The 21,884-nt window shown below is 40.4% G+C and overlaps 1 protein-coding gene across 5 annotated transcripts in view; it reads left to right on the forward strand.

The window, feature by feature from the left end:
- APAF1 (apoptotic peptidase activating factor 1) overlaps nt 1-15,630 on the forward strand; it is a 92,855-nt gene extending 77,225 nt beyond the window's left edge. For 3 of the 5 annotated variants that reach the window (XM_036865664.1, XM_036865662.1, XM_036865661.1), the window contains exons 23-27: nt 3,481-3,600; nt 3,915-4,040; nt 5,993-6,118; nt 8,905-9,051; nt 13,415-15,630. In XM_036865664.1, the coding sequence (XP_036721559.1) occupies nt 3,481-3,600; nt 3,915-4,040; nt 5,993-6,118; nt 8,905-9,051; nt 13,415-13,561 (666 nt within the window). In that variant the 3' untranslated portion in view covers nt 13,562-15,630. Of the gene's footprint in view, nt 1-3,480; nt 3,601-3,914; nt 4,041-5,992; nt 6,119-8,904; nt 9,052-13,414 lie in introns of those variants that run through there. The other 2 variants (XM_036865665.1, XM_036865666.1) reach the window with 2 other exon arrangements.
- Nucleotides 15,631-21,884: the final 6,254 nt, after the last annotated feature.

A 21,884-nucleotide genomic window follows, 5' to 3' on the forward strand; every position in this document is an offset into this window, starting at 1 on the left:
ACAGATGCTGTTACTGTGCAAGTCTTGCAGCTCTCAGTTTGTCCCCATTTACTTGTATCTTGTGGTGTTTGGGGATACTATGTCATGTAACATGGTCTTGTTGATATTGTCTGTGCATTTTTGGATTTGCTATTTTAGTTGCTTTGTCTACTCTTATGGAGGCTTCAAGGAGACGCCTGCATCACTGCCATCTTCCCACAACTCCTGATACATCTCTTTTTAGCCCCACCCTCATTCCCACCTCTGGATGTACTTTGTGACCTCAGTTTCTGAGCATTTTGGGAGTTCTGTAGTGTCAGTTTTGTTGCTTTTGTCTTTCTAATGCTTTTAAGATTCTGTTTCTTGGTTCTGCAAAGCCAGTTACCATTCTCCTGCTATACAGCCTCCAATGTTTTTTTGTTACCTTCTTTCTCATTCTTGACTTTGTCATTTTAGTGGGGTTTTAGAAGTGAAGGAGAAGGATATAAATGCATATGTTCAAACAGGAGTTAGTATGTATTCTCTTATTTTATATATATGTATATATTTCCTACAGTGGCAATATTTAACTGCACAGTTAAAAACTATTTTGGAAAAAATCTTTTTATGTTATGTCTCTATGAGTCCTATATGATTGGAATGAAATTTGCCTTTAGTATAGAAACTTACTTATATGCTCCCATGGTACTAGTGTATTAGCTCTGAAACTCAGTGTAATATTCACCTTTCTTCCTCTCCACATGGCTTTCAAATGTGTAAAACTAAGCTACATCTGATGAAATTCTGCTGAGACATTGTATACAGTATAGTCTTTCTGTCAAAAGCTAAATTCACAGGTTTTATGACCTCCTTGAAGATCAGATATTCTCAGCCAGAGGGAGAAATAATTTCTAGGAGTATTTTTAGGATCCAAGTTAGATTATTTGTAGAAATGAGTTGTGTTTCATCCTCTTTTTCTGCTCTGCTCAGAATACTTTTTACATTTAAAATGTTTTAATGCATGTACATTCATGCAACAAAACTCTTGGTAGGTATTTCCATGAATTGACTGGTTGGGTTTTTGTTTTATAGTTTTTTTAATGTTTTAATAAATAATTAATTGGAGGTTTGTTTTTTTTCCCCCCAGCTTTACTGAGGTATAATTGGCAAAACTGTATTATGTTTAAGACATATAATGTGATGATTTGATATATGTACACATTGTGAAATAATTACCACAATCAAGTTAATTAACAGATCTGCAAACCCCTCACATAGTTGCCATTTTTGAGGTTTATTTTAATCATCTTTGTATCCCCAGTGCCTGGAATGTAGTAGGGGTTCGGTAAATCTTTGTCAAGCTCAACTAAAGTTACTGCCAAAATTTGAAGAATCAGCTCTCTTGATTATAGCACCTAGAGTTGTGAAAGTTGAGGTCTATTTTGGTAGTTTTTGATCTTTTACCTCGATGTAAATAAAGCCCAAGTAGTAGCTGTGTTTACCTGAGCCAATGAATGAGAATATATTGATTCTTACAAGTGTAAAAAGATTCTTTAGCATTTTTAAAAATTTAAATTTATATAGCTGAAAAAATTCTAGTGTACGTACATTGCAAAAATTATAGCTAATTGTAGAGACATACCCAAACTCAACCTTTATACATTTGACTGATAATGCTGGTGGAAGTTTAACTATTATATAAGGTGATTCAACTAGCACAGTATGTTTGAGGTCAACAAAAAAGGTATCCTTGTCATCATTGCCTTATCAGAAAGCATCTGCAACAAAAGCTGCTAAGGCTAGTAGGCTAGTCTTCATTTCCCCTTAGTGATTGTCAAATTCTTTTTTTTTTTTTTTTTATTTTTTTTTTTATTTTTTATTAATAGACTTTAGATTGTCAAATTCTTTGTTATATCTGCTCAGGAAGGCTCTCTGACTTCTTGATGTGTGGAGGGTAGCAGTAAGAACCTCAGTCAGGAATGAACATTGAATCAGACACAGCTGGGAATGGCAGTGCCAGTCAACCAGGAAGAGCTGTTAACAATAGCCACTGATCCTCTAGTTCAGTAAAGCCCAGAAAGTAGGAGGAGGGAGCCAGAAGGTTCCTAGTGGTAGCGGTCCAGGGTATTTTATGTTTAGTCACACAGGATGCCTTTTTTCCTGATACGATTTGGGGAGCCAGAAAGCTTCTGTTTCTTCCCTCTACCTCAGCATATCTTATTGTGCTCTTAAAATACTGAAATTCCCATTTCATCCTCTTTAGAACTACTCTCACTTCCAGCTCTTCTTCTAAGGTCCCTTGCTCTCATACAAGATACCCTGCTTCTATGAATGAACACTCAGACAGAAAAGATGGAGATATCTGAGAGCCAGGGCTCGGTGGGGCTGGGAGGGTGATTGCTAAATGTGGAGGACAGAGGAGTAAAGAAAGGGGGTAAGAGAGGTGTAATTTCTGTTACAATTTTGCCTAAGCCCAGTAAGAAAAGCCTTAAAGGCATTTCTACTGTTTAACCTTCACCAGTCAAAAACGAGACCCAGAATATTACTAATGTGCATACCTGAGATGGTGGCTGCTTTTTCGTTATCTTTTTATTCCTAATATTAAAAAAATAGAAGAAAATTCTGTGGGAGACTCTGATTGCCCACAGCTCAGAAGTCTAGCTTCAGGCTCTCTGGGCTGTTTCTTTGAATATCTTTCTAAACTTTTTTCCCTATACTGTTCCTTCTACATATCCTGTTCCAGTCAGATTGAACTATGAACAGGTACCTGTAATCTTTCCACATTTTCCTGCTCCTGTGCTTTAACTCTAGCATTCATTCTCTTTGTTTGAAATGCCCTTCTCAGTTTGTGAATCATAGTTCCAGCTCACTTCTCAAGCCTACTTTGAACGCATTGTCTCCAACATTGCAATCTCTTCTCTTTCTCTTGTATCTGAGGAGTTCTTCCTGGAGTGCCATGTGAAAAATAATGTACTATATCACTTTTGTCATTTTGAGGATTGCATTAGGGGCTAGGTAAGATCTCTGAAGCTCAGAAATTCCACGACCTGGTCTGAAGCTGCTCTGGTCAACTGACCTTCCCAGGCAGTAGGGCCAGTAGGATTCAGTAGCTTCAGTGGAGCCAGAATCTGGACACTTGGCCTAACTTGCGAGGTTTAGCAATCTGTGAATATGTCGGGATAGTTTTCTTTGGAAGGTTTAATCAGATGGTGAGCTCATGAACATATTGTGACTTTTCTCTATCTTCTGGTATAATTAACTGCTCTCCAAGCAACTGAAGAAAACAGACTTTATTTAGGAGGAAAAATATTTTATTTTGCCCATAGTCAAGTTAATTAACCCCAGCTCTTCTCTTCTCTGTCTGTAAAATGGGGATACCATATTCTTATTTGGTTCTCTTCTTTATTTTACTGACGTGCCATGAGGATGAAAGACTTTAGACAAACGAGTGATACACCTCCGCCTCTCTAATGGGATATTATGGGGAAAGGGTTATAGCAGACGTATTTCTCTGATATTCAGGTATGGAATTGGCAGTCAGAGGAATATGTCTTTCTGCAAGCCCATCAGGAAACTGTGAAAGACTTTAGACTCTTGAAAAATTCAAGACTGCTTTCCTGGTCGTTTGATGGAACAGTGAAGGTAATTTGAAGCACATATTTCTTTTTAAAAAAATATTCTAATATTGATCGCATTGATTATATCATGACAGCCAAAAGCAGGTGGCTGGTATGTAAATACTTAAATTTTTAAATTTCTAAAATAGAAATGCCTGTTTCCTGTTTACTGCAGTCATCTACATCTGCTGTGTGTTTATGAGCATTTGTACTAAAAGGCACTTAAAGAGGTCAGAACAACCAATGTGCTAAAGCTCTTGGTTTATAGATGTCTTCTGGCTGTTTATGCTCAGTATACAAAATGTTCTGAATTGTCAACTTCTGAGTTTTTCTTTGAAGGTATGGAATATTATTACTGGAAGAACAGAAAAAGACTTTGTCTGTCATCAGGATACAGTTCTTTCTTGTGATATTTCTCCTGATGCAACCAAGTTTTCTTCTACCTCTGCTGACAAGACTGCAAAGGTAGGCCAATCGGTTGAAAGGTGCATGCATAAGACCTTGGTATTTGTTATGTATTATGAGTCCAACTAATGTGTAAAACAGAATAATAAGTTTCTGTCTACATGTCTGTCTCATTTTGTGAATTTTTGGAGGATGCCCATTGACATTTAGTTTGTGTCAAATAGATTAAGTGAATGACATTGAGGACTTTTGATTTATCCCTTACTGATAACTTTTGTCTGTTAGTAATCAAAGGCAGTGTCTACTGAATATTTTAGGCAATAAAAAGCATTGAAAGAGATTTACATTTAATTGTACACCCACAGTAAATTTTTTTGTAATTGATGTAAATCGATGCTTCTAAAAATCACATTCCAGTGAAATGATGCTCCCTGGTTGGGGACGTTGAATACTCCATTCTCCATTCTCTTCTTTTTTCTCCATCTTTGTTAATGGCATCATTATCTACCCGTCTTTCCAAACTGTAAACATTGGAGTTGCCTGGGACTCTCCTGTCTTTTTTTAAAATAATTAATTAATTAATTAATTTATTTATTTATGGCTGTGTTGGGTCTTCGTTTCTGTGCGAGGGCTTTCTCTAGTTGCAGCAAGTGGGGGCCACTCTTCATCATGGTGCGCGGGCCTCTCACTATCGCGGCCTCTCTTGTTGCGGAGCACAGGCTCCAGACGCGCAGGCTCAGTAGTTGTGGCTCACGGGCCTAGTTGCTCTACGGCATGTGGGATCCTCCCACACCAGGGCTCGAACGCGTGTCCCCTGCATTGGCAGGCAGATTCTCAACCACTGTGCCACCAGGGAAGCCCTCTCCTGTCTTTTGTGCTCTATTGGTTACTCCTCAGTGTCTCCTGGATCCTTGTTCTCTTCCTTGTCCCCGCCCTTAAGACCAGACTCTCCTTTTTTATTGGTGGACCTGCCACTGGTCTGTACTTCCTCCGGTTTATCTTCCCTACTGCTCCCTGTTGAAACTCCTCTGTGACCTGATGGTTTATAAGCTCAACTCCTTAGCCCATCACCATCTCTTTCTGCTACATTGTTCCCTCTGTGCCAGACTACTTCTACTTCCATCTTTTTGTGCACACTGTTAACTTTCACTTGATACAACCTTGTATCCTTTTTTACCTGGAAGCATTATGACTCATTCTTCTAGACCTAGATTTAAGGTCAGTCCTTCAGTGAACCCTTTCCTGGCCCTCAGGCAGGATTAGCTGCTCCACCCTCAGTTTTCCTATTACATATTACTCATGTTAATTTACTTCATACCACTGTTCCCTCAAACATTCATGATTAAACTAGAAACTTTTCAAGGACAGGGACTGAATCCAGTTATCTTTGCACCACCAGTTCTTTGCTCACAGTGCCTGGAACACGTTTTCAGTATAAGCTTGTTAAATGGTGATGACAGCACCACCAGGGAGAATATTGGAAGGGAAAGAACAGCATTTGGCTACTAAGGTAGTAGGATGGTATAGGGACTAACCTTTAAAGTACTCTTGCCGTATGTTAGGCCCTTTGCTAGGAATTTCAGTCTCAATTATCTCATTTAATTTTCACTCTATAGCTGCTATTGTCTCCATCATACAGATACAGAAACTGAAGCCAGAGAAGCTTATGTGGGTTGTCCTAGGCCAAGGAACTAGTAAATAGTGGAGTCAGGACTCCGCTCAAGTCTGCTGTACGCCATAGACTGCTTTGCTATTCTTCCTTCTAAGTCTAAAGTTAAGGAAGCTGTGACTTTGATCCTTGAGCTTAAATTTACTTGAGTAATTAAAGGGAAACTCTAAAAAATGAACCAGGTTGCTAGTTGGCATTTGGGCCTCTCATGAAAGTTTATGAATTGTTGAATGTTAGAACTTCATATGATTGAATTTATGGCTAACTAGTACTCGAGGCAGGGTTTATAGATGCTTATTTCGAGTGTATTTACTATTCCTAAACAATCTGAATTGCCTTCCAGATTTGGAGTTTTGAACTCCTTTCCCCTCTTCATGAATTGAGAGGCCACAAAGGCTGCGTGCGCTGCTCTGCCTTCTCTGTGGACAGTACCCTGTTGGCAACTGGAGATGACAACGGAGAAATCAGGGTAGGGTGTTTGCTGACATGAAACCACTGCTCTCCTTATAGCTTTGGCTAGCCCTCCGTACCATAGCTGGGGCCTTTGTTAATGTGACAGGGAAGCACAGGCCCCAGGGTTCTGGTTGGATGAGGCATTCTTTGTTCTGTTTCTTATGCACGTTGTGTTCACAGCTGCATTCCACTGCAGAAAAGAATTCATTTTAGAGTTAAAGTGAAGCATTTCCCATGTATGTGAGGAGGCAGATGCCCTAGTTATTTGCAGTTGGTTCTGTGCTGTTAGCTTGAGAATGATTCATCTTAATTCTTGGACCTGAACCAGAGATTGTTTTTAGTGGCAGAATGTGAGGAAAATAATTTTTGTAAATTGTTGTCTAGATTATAAATGAATTGCAATTCTGCTGTTTTCTGCACTGAAAGGTCTCTTTAGCACTATATCCATTAGATAGTCAACATTTAGAGTGGAGCCTATTGCCATCCTCGTGGGATTGTCTGCCTCTGGTTGTGTTAGAAGGATTGGGTAGTTGATGGAAGAAGTTTGGGCGTTGTGGGTGGCTGCTTTGGTAACTGGTATAATCAGGAGAGTCTTGTTTTTTGTATGTTATTTTGTTCGTTTTTTACAAAGCAGGAATTAAAACTCAAGGAATAGGTATATAATGCAGAAGAATGAGACAGTATGCATTATGCAGGAATAGGGGCATTATCAGATAGGCTTTCCAGGAAAATTAAGATTCTCTTGCTTGAGGACTAAGTAACCAGCCTTCCGTATACCATTCTCATAAATGCCATGCCAGCTGAAGGGGCAGGACTGCTTTGGGAACATGCATTTTGCTCTGAGTTCTCACCTCTGGATGAAAGGGCTCCTTTACTGGTTATGAGGCAGTGTTTCATTTTCCAGAAACCCCTAAAGGTAAAAATTGTCTCTTTAAATAAGGGTTATTTAAAATTTTTTCTTTAGTACATTAAAAAAATTTTCTGTTTTTCTACTTGATTTTTCAAAATATAGGAAAGCTATTAATTATATATATATATATATCTTCTATCTAGCTATCTTACTGAATTCTTTCTAATCAGTTTTTCCATTTGATTCTCTTGGATTTCCCAGGGGGACATTTACAAATGATGATTTTGATTATTTTCTTTTGCTATTTATGCCTCTATTTTTCTTTTTTTTTTTTTTATAAATTTATTTATTTATTTTTGGCTGTGTTGGGTCTTCGTTTCTGTGCAAGGGCTTTCTCTAGTTGTGGCAAGCGGGGGCCACTCTTCATCGCGGTGTGCGGGCCTCTCACTGTCACGGCCTCTCTTGTTGCGGAGCACAGGCTTCAGACGCGCAGGCTCAGTAGTTGTGGCTCACGGGCTTAGTTGCTCCGTGGCATGTGGGATCTTCCCAGACCAGGGCTCGAACCTGTGTCCCCTGCATTGGCAGGCAGATTCTCAACCACTGCGCTACCAGGGAAGCCCTCTATTTTTCTTATTCTGATGTACAGTTTCTTTGAAAAATTAGAATACTGCTCATATATTAAGTATCACTGGAAATAAATGAAAATATTAGTATCTATAAGTAATTGGGTTGTTTTTAAGAGCTTAGTAAACTAATCTTAGTGAATGTATGTGTATATGCTTGCTTGCTTGTTTATTTTATACATATAAAATATAAAAAAATACATATATATATATTAAAAACCTTACTGGGACTTACTGTTTAAAATATGTATACTTTAGGTGTTTGAATAGTGTCTGTCAATATTCTTAGTGGTAGATCCTGAACTAGAATTCTTTGTTCTTTTGAGGTAGTTTATTTGTTAGGCCTTTTTTGTTTATTCCTTGCTTCTCCCATCATACTCTTTTTTTTTTTTTTTTTTAAATTCATTTATTTATTTATTTATTTATGGCTGTGTTAGGTCTTCGTTTCTGTGCGAGGGCTTTCTCTAGTTGCAGCAAGCGGGGGCCACTCTTCATCACGGTGCGCGGGCCTCTCACTATCGCGGCCTCTCCTGTTGCGGAGCACAGGCTCCAGACGCGCAGGCTCAGTAGTTGTGGCTCACGGGCCCAGTTGCTCCGCGGCATGTGGGATCTTCCCAGACCAGAGCTCGAACCCGTGTCCCCTCCATTGGCAGGCAGATTCTCAACCACTGCGCCACCAGGGAAGCCCCCATACTCTTTTTTAAAAAAATTTTTTCAATTTTTGGCTGCGTTGCTGCACGTGGGCTTTCTCTGGTTGCAGCGAGCGGGGGCTATTCTTCATTGAGGTGCACAGGCTTCTCATTGCGGTGGCCTCTCTCATTGCAGAGCATGGGCTCTAGGCGCGTGGGCTTCAGTAGTTGCAGCACACAGGCTCAGTAGTTGTGGCTCGCGGGCTCTAGAGCGCAGGTTCAGTAGTTGTGGCACACAGGCTTAGTTGCTCCACTGCATGTGGGATCTTCCCGGACCAGGGCTCAAACCCCTGTCCCCTGCATTGGCAGGCGGATTCTTAACCAGTGAGTCACCAGGGAAGCCCCATACTCCTTTTATTCAGTGAAAGAGTCACAGTATTCTAATCAATCACTCTAAGTCCCTTTGTTATATTTTTTGGAGTATAGTTAATGATAAATATTGTAAGTAATGCATTTTAATTATAACTAGTAGTTTTTAAAAATTTGCACCGGAGAGAATGTAATCTAAAAAAATTCCTAAGGTATCACTGAATTGTAACTATATTTTTAAGAAAGATTTCCAAATATGTTCCAAATGAGATAGATAGATATATAAAACTTCTGAGTAACCCTGTTAATGAACTGTGTATCATTTTTATAGATATGGAATGTCTCAAATGGTGAGCTTCTTCATTTGTTTGCTCCGATTTCAGTAGAAGAAGGAGCTGCTACTCACGGAGGCTGGGTGACTGACCTTTGCTTTTCTCCAGATAGCAAAATGCTTGTTTCTGCTGGAGGATATCTTAAGGTAAGGGTTTCTCAAAGACTGAAAGAAAAGAACAGCCTGTATCCTACTTTCCAAATTATTTTCACTTCCTGTGTTTCAGTTGGGCCTTGTACAACCCATCAGAGAGGAAGGGCGATGACTGTTATCCCGTTCTGGGTGATGAGACTGAGATCTGCAAGGCTGCATTCTTCAGATCTCTTGGAAGTTTTGATGGCAGTGTTAGGAATGTTCTCAGTCCAGAGCTCTCATCCTGCCCCAAACAAAGTCTTAGGCGATCAGAATGACTACAAAGTGGGGTGTTTAACTTAGTTTGATTTTCTGCTTCACTAATTGTGAACTATGTTGGTTGAGTCTTTAAAAAAATTTATTTGTGAAATTTCCTTTCTTAAGTATTAGTGGTAGTGGTGGTAGTAATAATAATAAAAATAGCAACGGCAGCATATTGCTTTATAGTTTACAAAATGCTTTACTTACATCATCTTATTAGCCAGCTTTGCGAGGCTTAAATTTTATCATCCTTGGTTTGTAGGTGAGTAAACTGATGTTCATAGAGGTTGTGAATTTCCTAAAGTTACTTAGTAGATTGCCTTATACAAACTTATTATTAGCAAATACTGAGGCCACGGTTGAGCGTGCCTCAGGGTCATTTTTTGGTGCTTGCATCTTTTTTATCCATCCACTCACTAAGAATGTATTAAGTGCCCACTGTGTGCTGGCACTGCTGCGTGGCACAGTGTTTAAGACTTGGTTCTTGCCCAGGTGGTTGACAGTCTTTGGAGGAAGCAGACAGTAAATAAATAAAGTCTCTAAGTGTAAGAGGGGTTCTGGGACACATTTGCATAAGGATAGTAGAGGCACAAAGGAGAGGACAGTTCTACCTTTGGGAGTTAGCAGAGGCTTCCAGTGGAGGGGAATGCTTGAGCTGAGTCTTGAGTAGTGATTTACTTGTAAAAGGGGTTGAAGATGATACTGTGTATTGTACTGATCACTTAAAATAGATCCCTAATGAATTAGACCCTAATGAATTAGATCTTCGATACTGTTTTTTCTTACTGAAAACATTCAACTGTAGGAGATGATTCTGATTAATTGTCTAATACAGTATAGATGTTCAAAAATATTTGAACGACTGAATTGAAGTTTTTGGTTATATGGGACCTATGTAGATGCAATTTTATTTAAAGTAAAAATCTAGCTTGTATAAAAGATAAATCAGAGGACAGTTTTTAGCTCTATGAGAGGATGTATGTTATGATTCCTTTACAAGTTTACATTGAAAATACAATGCTGCTTACAAGATGTTGCATTAACCTGTACCTAAATAAAGGTACACCTTTATTTAGTTATTAGGGGATTGTGAGACTATCACCACTTGTCCTCCTTTAGTGTAGAGATAAACTGCACTCTTAGTCTGTTCTGAGGATGATGCCTAGAGGAGCGACATTGCTGTCTTTGTGTTGGAAGCTGGGAGTCTTCAGCCGTATTAACTGCTGAAAAACTTAACTGCTCAGCTTTGACACTGAGCTTCTAGAGACCATGTCTTTTGATGCTCTGGGCACCATAGAAGGCTATCACATAATCGTGAGTCTGGCTCACAAGATATGATAGAGATCAGTGACTAGATTTCCAGAGTTCCTGGAGAACCTTGAAATAAACAGCAGAATCGATGTCTGTACTGTAGAAGTTACGTCTTCAGGGTGAAAGAGCCTATAGCCTATATATGCAGTCTGTATATTTCAGTGACAGTCAGGCTGTTCTTCCTTCTGGTTTGATTACTAGCATGGTTAAACTGGTTGTGATATAGCCCAGCCTGCATCTACCCAGCATGTTCATGAGACTGTCTAAGAGCACAGAGCAAATTAAAAGTAAAAAGGAACCGCTGCTGTAATGTCCAAGAAAATAGACCTTTTGAGTCTGTTTACTTTATAATCCAAGCTGTATGAATCGAATGTCAGTAAGATAAAGTAGGTATCCAGTAGCTAAAAAGCTCTTAACTTTCAAAATTATTCCTATTTATAAGTTAAAAATAATGTAATTTACTTGTGTTATGCCACAGAGTGTGTACTGTTAGAATGACAAGAAATCCACATTAATTCATACTCATGAGGAGAAAGGCTGATTTGAAATATGAAATACATGATGATAAATGCAGGTTTTCCATTACATAGAGGCAACAGAATATAAAGGTCAGGAGAGTGAGACTTGGAGCAGACTACCTGAATTCAAAGCCTGGATCTGCCACTCAGTAGCTTTGTGATCTTGCACAAGATGATTTAGCCTCGACTTTCTCATCTGTAAAATAGGTGTAATAATAACACCTACCTCATAGGGTTGGGAGGGTTAAAGGAGTTAATACAAGTAAAGTACTTATACATGGTGGCACATAGTGTACCCTGAGTAAATGTTAGCTATCTTTTAAAAATTGAAGTATAGTTGATTTACAGTGTTTCAGTTGTACAGCAAAGTGACTCAGATATATATATATATATAAAAAATAATATATATAATGATATAGTATATATTATAATATAACATTTAATAATATTACATATATAATAATATAATATATTATAATATAATATATATAATAAATATAATATATATAATATATATATTATAATATAATATATATATATTCTTTTTCAGATTCTTTTCCATTATAGGTTATTACAAGATGTTGAATATAGTTCCCTGGGCTATACAGTAGGTCCTTGTTGTTTATCTGTTTTATATATAGTAGTTTGTGTCTGTTAATCCCAAATCCCCAATTTATCCCTCCTTCCAAAAATATCCCTGCTATTTTTTTTTTTTATTTACTTTATTCCTTAGAGCAGATTTAGTTTCACAGCAAAATTGAGCGGAAAGTACAGAGTTCCCATATACCCACCCCCGCCCCACGTGCAAGCCTCCCCCACTGTCAACATCCCCCACCAGAGGGTACATTTGTTACAGCTGATGAATGTTCATTGACATGTCATTATCACCCAAAGTCCATAATTTCTATTAGGGTTCACTCTTGGTGTTGTACAGTCTGTGAATTTTGACAAATGTATAACGACACGTGTCCACCATTGTAGTATTATACAGAGTAGTTTCACTGCCCAGAAGTCCCCTGCGTAAGTCCTATTTAATATCATTGTCTTTTAGTCCATATTCACATTAGTGGCTGGGGTAGTGTTTCCAAGTCGAGTGGTCTGTTTTAATAGAGGGAAAGGCAGTGGGTGCACTAGGTGTGGAAGCCGGATAACTCTTCCACCTCTGCCACCTGCTAGCGGTGTCGTCCACAGTGACAAGGCCTTTCTTCTCTCTCAACCCTGGTTTCCTTACTTGTAAAGTGAGGCAGTTGGACTAGGTGATCTCTAAGGGCCTTACTACCTCTATGATTTGCCTCTAGCGACTGTCCTCTGCAGTCTTGATTACACTGCTGTTTTATAAAGCAAAATTGTTAGTCCTGGAAAATTTCAAGTTAGTACATGTTGCTTCATTGAGGTTTACTTAAGTCCACAAGGTATACTTTTACCAGTTACCATTACTAATAGTGAACATGAATAGTTGACCCAGTCACACGAGCAAGGCAGAATGCTAGGCATTGCCATGGACACAGAAGTGATCATTGCATTCATAATACTCAGAATCTTGATGTACCTGAGGCCTTTTCAAAAGGTGTTCATGTACATGGTCTCTTTTGTCCTCATCTTAGTTGTGAGATATGTAGGTAAGCTCCATGATCTCCATTTAGTAAAGGAATATAAATATTGTTATAATCTTAGCGAATTCAGTAATCGGGAAGAGAAAGGAAGGACTTGGCCAGAGCGCCTGCTACATTTGAGATGTTCAGTATTTATTTAGCAAATAAGTGTATAGACTTTTAAATAAAAAACTTGGTCATGGGCTCTTGAATCACTCCTGGTGAAAGGGAAGATTCAGTAGAGAGAACATTCTATCCTGCAGCCAGTATTATCAGTAGTCTTGATATCTGCCAAAATTCCTGTCCATGTCTGCAAAGGGGCATTTTTAGAGAAGAGAGGGTCATTCTTTCCATTCTACTGAGAAGGATACGCAGACAGGAGAATTCAGTCCAGCCATGGCCGTAGTGGGCTTTGTGTAGCCTTCTGTCTGCGGCTCTGAGCAGGCTGCATGTTTCTCCAGCGTGCCTTACAGTGGGGTTAGGTGTAGGGTAGCTGTGACGCAGTCACCAGGGTTAATCAGGAATGGTGGGCTGGGTTGATAATACTATATTCAGCATTAAACCTTAGACATCCTTCCTGGTGTTTGCTTTAGTTTGGGAGTGGGGAGGTGATGGGGTGAAGGATCCAGTTGGCACTGCAGATTGTCTCACACTATAATTACCAACCTAATAAGAATTTTATTTTTCTCTGAACAGTGGTGGAATGTTGTCACTGGGGAATCCTCACAGACCTTCTACACAAATGGAACCAATCTTAAGAAAATACATGTGTCCCCTGACTTCAAAACATATGTGACTGTTGATAATCTTGGTATTTTATATATTTTAAAGATTTTAGAGTAAAATAGTTAAGCAGCGATGTAAGTTGAACTCTTTTAATTTTGAATTGGAAAAAAAAATCCTAATGAAACTGTATTTCAACTTTTTATAAAGCTGTGAATTGTTTTGCAGTATTGCATTCATTACGAAAGTATTTGTGGTTGGATGAATAATATTAATGTAGCTTTTCCCAAATGAACACACCTTTAATCTTATTTTTCATAATCATCATCATCATTTTTAACAGTTTGTCCTTAAGATGCAAATGAAAATGTAAATATATACCTTGTTATACCGCTGGTAAAATTCTCCCTTGATGCATTCAAATTGGTTGACATAATCAGAATAATTTGAAGGAAATATATATTTTAATAATATTATTATTCAGGTTGTGCCTCAGGGTAGTAGTGGCTTGATTTCTGAACCACATTTACCCCAAGGGGGTATAGTTCTCCCAAATATAATCTCAGAACTTATTTGCACCCCTTAAATTTGCTTTAAAAATGTTGTGTCTACGTGCACAGTTTGCAAAATTTTCTTTAATTCACTTGATAAGTGAGTCTTAGATTTCAAAAGTACTCTCTGTGAAGCAAAAGTTACGTGTGTTGGAGTGAGTAGATTTTGTTGGTCTACCTTTTCTCATTAGCTGATGGCAGCCCCGGGCTGGACCTGGCCTCTAGCTGTCAGTCTCCGAACTGGGCACTCTCCTGCTTTCTCTGGTTTTTTACATACCAGACTTCCTACTTGACTGAACTTAACCTTTCTTAATCCTCACTTTTCTCTCTTTTTTTTAAAGTAATTGCTCCACAGTTAAATGTTAGTAAATCTGAATAATTGGGGAGGAGCCAATTTTAATCATAATTTTTAACAACAGAATTTTTCCAAGATATAGAAAATAGTAAAAAATAATTTTCTTCTAATTCCATTTACTTTTAGATGAACGGCATTGCCAGTGCTATTCTCTTAGTGAATTTCAAGAGAATTCTCTGTGGTTTTCTACGAATACTGGAAGAGTCATTGTGACTGCAAGATGTCACCTTTAACCTTCCAGCCAGTCTGTTTTCCTTCCTCTTCTCTCCCTCCTCCTCTCCTTCCCTCCCTCCCTCTAAGTTTAATCAGGAAAGATAGTTTAGACAGGGAAAAAGCATATCAACATCAGTAACTAGCTTTTTTGATTTCCTGATTAGGAACTTTAATTGTAGCTTAAATCTAAACATTTTCCCTGAAATATATTGTTAAGGGAAATGGTGATAAATTAGTAATAGATGTGGTTCTTACATTAAAAAAACAACCAAAATTCAAAATTTTTTGTTGCTGCAACAAGAACTAAATCAGATGAGTATTAGCGTTAACAGTAGGTAAGCACTGAGCCAGTTTCTATTGTTGGTGCATATTAGTAGATGTGGGGTGGGTAGGGGGGGGAACAGACCACTCCAGATGTATTTTAGATTAGATGTTCCTATTTAGCATTTGAGGGAACCATAAAGAGAGTGAATAAAATATTTTACATTGTTAAGGAGGTTTTGTTTTGTTTTGTTTTATGGTGGGTTGAGGGATTAATTTAGGGGCTTACTGTGATTTAAGCAAATGTGACATGAAAATCTTAATTTTATAAAAAGAAATTTCTGTAAATGGTATGTTCTGCTTAGAGTACCCAAATCATAATTTGATTTGCATACAATGTTTAGGAACTCATTTATAGCTCAGAGTATAAAGTATTAACTTTTGGAGTTAAAAGTCACTTGACTGTAGAAGTATAACAACAAACATCGGCTTTTAAAACACCTTGATTGGCTCTTATCTTACAAATAAATTAAAAAGAAAAATGAGAAGAAAGACCAGGTAACATGAGCGAAGAAGAAAAGCCTTTCATAGCAGCTTAAGTGGCCAGTCAAGGGGAGGGTTTTGTTTTGTACTTTGGATGAGCATTTTTCAAGCATTTCCCCTTTATTTTTTTTTTTTGTATTGGAAATACATTGCATTTTGTCTATATAAGATTTTTTTTTTACATTGGGTGTGTCTTGTATGTTTTGAAAACTGTTAGTTTTGTATTTATGATACAGCTTACATGATTTTTTTTGTGTCGGTATGCATTTTAATACATGAATTTTAAACATTTTATAAAAATAAAATTTCTAAAATATTTTTGAAAAACATTTTCAGATTGTTTCAGACTCCTTGCTTGTCCTTTGTTGATCAGAAAATGAATGTGAAAGAGTCTTCAAATTAAAGCCATCAACCTCTCTATCCATGCTTTATCAGCTATATGTAATTCAGTTCTATCAAAATTTTCTTTTTCCTCAGTTTGTCTCTGATGCCTGGTGTGGCTGGCATGGAGAAGATCCTGTAAAGAAGAGAATTCATTTATTCGTTTTTTCATTCAGTACATATTTGTTGAGATCTGCCTGGCATTTTTGTAGGTATTGGGGATATAGCAGTGAGCAAAACAAAGTCCTTGCCCTCCTGCATTTGGGGGCTAGGGAGAGGCAGAAAAAAAGTCAGTCAGTCAAATTTATAGTGATTAGTTGGTAAGTGAGGAGGAGGAGGGTTACAGTTCTAGAGGGAGCTGCTTGTTTGGAAGGTGAGGGAGTGAGTCAGGCAAGTATCTGGAGAGAGTCCCCAAGCGAGGGTGTACAGCAAGTGCAGAGACTGGAAAGTGGGACGGGTTGGTCTGTTCCAGAACCAGCATGGAGGCCGGTGTGGCTGGAGAACACTGAGCGAGGGGAGCTTAGTAGGAGGTGCAGCCAGCTCTGTGGGGGGTCTCCCAGGCCATGGGAGGATGTCTACCCTGAGGTAGTAGCTAGCGCAGGAGTGTGAGCAGGGGGGAGATCTGACGTAAGCTGTAACTTGATCACTTTGGCAGTGGGAACCAGTTGAGAATCAGCTGAAAGGAGGACAGGTGAGGAGGGAAGCAGGGAGACCAATGAGAAGCTTTTACAATAATCTGGGCAAAATGAAGGCGGCTAGACTGGGGTGGCGGCAGGAGAGGCTGTGACAAGTTGGATTCTGGGTATATTTTGAAGGTAAGAGTTAATAAGAGTTGCTAATGGATCGGATACAGGTTATGAGAGGGACAAGTCAAGAATGATACCAAGGTTTTGGCCTCCGGCTTGAACAACTGGAAGAATAGAGTTGCTGTTAGCTGAGATGAGAAGACTGTAAAAGGAGCAGGGTTTAGGACAAAGTAAGTTTGAGGTGGGTGTTAGGCAGACACCTGGGGCTGTTGAGTAGATGGTTCTTTTATAGGAAGAGTCTCTGATGGAGATAAAAATCTGGGAGTCATCAGTGAATTGATGGTATTTAAAACCACAGGACCAGATGCAACAAAATGGGCGTAGATAGACAAGACAGGAGGCCCCAGACTGAGCCCAGGGCAGTCTGGAGGTTGGTGAGCTGAGGGACCAGCACAGGACACTGAGAAGAACCAGCAAGGACTAACAGTTGCAACTTAGTGTGGTAAGTGCAATGGGTATGGGGTCCTTCACTCAGTGTGCTCTTGGGCAAAATTCCTTTATTGGTTCACTCTTGCAGCCACCTGTCTATCCTCTATGTGTTGAATATCTACTATGCCTAGCACTGTTTTCAGCAGCAGCCAAGGCAATAAACAAACACATTTCAGTTGCTGGGGGAAATTGGGGACAAGAGATAGTAAGAAACCCAGAAAATATCAGCAGTTGTCTTATCTGTAGGGGTTCCTCCCTCTCAGCATTGTTGTAAGGATTTAATAAGATAATGCTCACAGAGTGCTTGCTTATCTCAGTGTTTGGACCAAGAAAGTGCTCACTTCACATTCCTTGGTGTTATTTGGGTCCCATCCTCTTTTGCGTGGCAACAGTTCCCCAACCACTCTCTCTCCCAGCAGTCATGCCTCTGCGTGATCTTTCCAAAGTGCTCGTCTTATCATGTCACTTGTCTTTAAAATCCTGGACCTGCTTGTGCTCTCTTGCTTCTGTGGCGTTGTATATGCGGTTCTCTCTTCTATACTGCCCTCCCCCACCTAATTTTTTTTCCTAATTCCTTCTTATCTTTTTCCTTGAGATGATCCTTCTGCTGAAGACTGCCCTGCCCTCTTGTAGCCCTCTCTTTTCTCTGTCGTGGTTTTATTGACCTGTATCGTTTATTTTATGGAGTCCCCCATTAGACTGTAAGCTCCATGAAAGCCAGGTCTGTTAGGTGTTTTATACCAGAGTCCAACGGAAGCCTGGCTCCAATTGGAGCCTCAATAAATCTTTGCTGAATGATTGGAATTCCTGTATGCCCGCACGCCCATAATGCATTCTGTGTTCTCCCTCTGCAGTAGGATGTCACGAGGCTGTCAAATTAAGATGTAGCACATTACCAGCATTTTCTTTATCTTCCCGTTTTAGTTTGGCATTTTGCTGTGAAGCATCGTTAGGGGAAAGTAAAACTTTACTTGGATAAAAAAAGATCTTCCAAATTATATGAAATGAATAAACATATCCCTGGAGTGTTTAAGTTGGCAAGTATGGCAGTCTATTATTCAGCATATGTTTTGTGTTATTATTATAATTTACTTACCGACCTTTAGAGAAGGAGAAAATGATTTTCTAATAACTCTTAGTCTCTGAAGATCACTTGAATGGATTTCCTTGCTCATAACCCCTATCCTTAAGACTATGGATATACCATACAGCTATTAAAATACCTAAATTAGAAAATCAGCTGCTGTGGGGCTATGAGTTTAACCCTAGAAGAATTGTTGTGTAGTTGTATATATTCACATGGCAGGTGCAGAAGAATTTGCATCAAACATGGGACTCACCAGAAACCAGGCCTTTGAAGTCATTTGGCATCAACAGGGACTTACTGCTGAGTCAGATGGCATTGTGAGCAGACCAAAACTTGGGACATTTTCATTACAGTTATGATTCAGGAAAATGAGTCGCTGGTATTCATTGTAACTTCATTTATGAGGTCAGGCCCTCAGAACTGCTTATCACATGGAAGTAAAAGAAAAATCTGTCTCTGTAATTTCTCATCACCAGGGGTAGAATAAGTGTCTAGAGAGAGCATTCTGGGCCTGAGTTTGGGTTTGGTGGTTCTGAGCAACTGTTCAGCTGGAAAACATCCAGCAGTGAATGAAGACTCCTGTTCAGTACCAAGGTGGCTGTTCTGAGGAGTTGGAGCAAACTTTCACATTCATCGGATTCAAATCTTCCTCCCCTCCCCAGCCCTTATTTTATCTTCACAGTAGTTGATGCGTTTGCAGACTATGCAGTCCTAGCTTACAGGGGAAGAACTACATCCCAGGCAGTTAATCTGATAAAGCCAGGGCCAGAATCCAAATCTGATTTTCTTTTCTTTTTGGAAGCACCCACTGGGCTATGTGTTGAGTGTTTCGGTTGGAAGTGGAATCCTCTTGGAAACGTGGCCGATGAACACCAGACTAGGGGTCAAGGCTTGGGTTTCAGCAGCTGGGGAAGATTTTGGAGATCTGTGTTTCTCATTTCTGATTTATTTGCTGCACTCTGTCAACTTTCTGAGACATAAAAAATCCTTTTTAGGAGGAAGGAAGAAGGAGCTACTATTTTTTTAAGGGCCTTTTATGTGTCAGGTCCCATGCTGGGCACTTTCCACACATTATTTAATTAAATCCTAACGACAAGGCTGCAAGGTGTTATCTCTGTTTTCTAGATGTGGAAACAGGTGCAGAGAGGTTAAGTCACTAGGGCCCCATAGGCAAGGCGGGGAGCTGCGGTTTCGGTCCGTGGCTGTTGGCCTCCACCACAGCCCCTGGGCTGGAGGATCCAGGAGCGTCATTTCAGCTCTGCACTTAATTCATTGTTCATTTCACTCATTCACGTCATGGATGATGCATGACCGATCTTAAGTCCTGAGCTCTCAGAGATGATGTCAAAGGTGGTCTCTGCTGCTGAAGAGCTTCCACTTCTGGTATCCTGGCTAACCCATCTCTGTGCCCGTAGGGATTGCTCTTGGAAAAAAAGCAGCAGGGGCCATTCTGATGGGAGCCAAACGGACAGCAGAGGTTGGGGGATGCTTTGGATTTGCCAGCACTTGGCCATGGCTCAGCCTAGTCTCAGTTCACAAATGATTCAAGCCCTGAGCAAGGTAGGTGGCAGCCCTCCTGCGACCTGCTCCGTGGAGAAGCCTGCTTCTACTTTGAAACTTTTAGGGGGTTCATTTCACATTAGTGGCAGCCCTGGGGCTAGTGGATCCATATGTTTCTTCTGCCATCTTGATTTCATTTCCTTTTCTCCTTTTCTTTCCATTTGAAAAGGTGCCAACTCTCAGAGCCTCAGCTTCCTCATTTGTCAAATAGGGACCGCAACATCTAATTGCAGGGTTTTTGTGAGGCTTGAAAAATACGTCAAATGTCTGACACAGGTCTCAATAGTATAATTACCTTTTGTCCCAGTTACAAATTCCTATTCCTTTGCTGCCCACATTTCCTTGGTTTACAAATTGGGACTGTGCGGCTTTTGCTCCATAGAACACACCTCACTCCAGGTATCCTTCTCTACCTCGTGGTGGATCTATCCTCATGGCTGTTGGCTCCCAGGAGACAGACCTTGCTCAGCAGGAAAGCTGTCCCAGACGTTATTCTTTTTAGGATATGCATGCACCTGAGTGGTGGAGGATTAGGAGTGATGTTGGAGAAAAGACCTTGGGCCAGCGGCTTTGCTTTGGCTGTCAAGGGGATCCAAGTTCAAATCCTGGCTACACTACCATCCCAGCTGTGTGGCCTTCAGCAAATGGTTTAATCTTCTTAAGGAGCTACTTCTGTGGTAGCCTTGGATGTGGGGATCTACGTGGGCTTCCCAGCTTCTCAGGGGATCTGGAGGGCCTGGTCCATCCAGGAGTGAAGCTTCTCACACTTTACTGCATAAACCGCACCCACCCCCCCCCGCCCCGCCCCAAATCCAGGTCTCACCCCAGACCAATTAACTGAGAATTGCCGGGCATGGGACCCAGGCATCCATATGTTTGAAAGTTCCCCGGGTGATTCCAGAGCACAGCGGAGGTTGAGAACCCATGTCCTCCGCCCTTGCCCTGGATGGCCTACCAAGCCTTTGCCAGTCCCACTCCTGTGCCACAGCCAGTTGTGCCTGTGATGTCTGCTTTTGCAGCATGGTTTGTCCACCTGCTCTGTTGTGACACCCTCAGGACCGTCCCGAGCAGCACAGTTGTTTGGTGTGCATATTGACACAGCTGGGGTGATGTTTCCTGCTTGGATTTCATGGCTAGCTTATAGAGCAACTCGGCCAAGGTTGGAGTATTACCAGTATTACCAGTTCCTCCTCCAGTCACTGCTTTCTCTGTTCAGGTGTCTCACCTGTGTGTGCTTGCTTTCACCTTTTACCTAGTGCTGTGACATTCCCGTTGTGACAGATACTGGTTTTGTTTGTTTGTTTGTTTTTTTGTGGCAGCTACTGTTGGTGGCCATCCTAATATCCAGTCTCTCCCTTTTCCTCACTAACAACTGCTGTATTGTTGGGAGCTGCAGTGGGCTCAGCTAAAATCAACAACAGCTACATTTTCCAGTTGCTTATCTAGGGGTAGCAGATGTAAACAGAACTTGTAGGGTGAAGCTTCCAGGAAAGCTTCTAAAAGGTTGCCTTACTCAGTTGGGAGGCAGGAGCCCTTTGTTCCTTACCATCATTTTTCCTGCCTGGAATGTGGATTCGCCGAATGATGGTCTAACAGCCATTTTGTGCTCATGGGGTGACCTTGTAGATGGATGCCACAAGCTAAGGGTGGCAGAGCAGGAATATAGAAGGAGCTTGGGGTTTTGATGACAACTGTGGAGCTCCCATTCCAGCCCTGTACTATTTATCTCTGAAGTTCATGTTACATGAGAAAATACTCAACCCCTCCCTTGTTTTAAGAGACCCTTATCTCTGGTCTTTGCTACTAGTCCCTGAATTCAGCTCCTGATTCTCCCGTAAGCAAACCAAGTATATAAGAACAGTTCAGCAAATGTCAGTGACCCCTACATCCCTGTCTCTTCCATCCCCTAGCCCTAGCCACCCACCGTACCTCCTCTAATAACTAGAAATCAAGTTGGGAGGTTGTTGAAGTTTGGTGGAATCTCAGAAAGTCACAGACAAGTGATTCATGGACCAGGCCCAGTCCACAGAGGAGTTTTGTTTGGCCCACACTTCGTTTTTAAAAAAACACCGAACTTGTTGCCAGCATTTGAAAATCTGGTGGTTTCACATAAAAATCCTGATTTCTTAGAAAGTCTCTTGAGCCAGGGTCTTCTTTTCTGCCTGGCAGCCGTCAGCTGGAACTGAGCATCAGCTGCCCCCTGAGATGATGGATGCTTGGATCATCACAGCCCACCCTTCACTTGTGTCACCTGTGT

This window comes from Balaenoptera musculus, chromosome 10, assembly GCF_009873245.2.
Source record: "Balaenoptera musculus isolate JJ_BM4_2016_0621 chromosome 10, mBalMus1.pri.v3, whole genome shotgun sequence".
NCBI classification, from domain to species: Eukaryota; Metazoa; Chordata; class Mammalia; order Artiodactyla; family Balaenopteridae; genus Balaenoptera; species Balaenoptera musculus.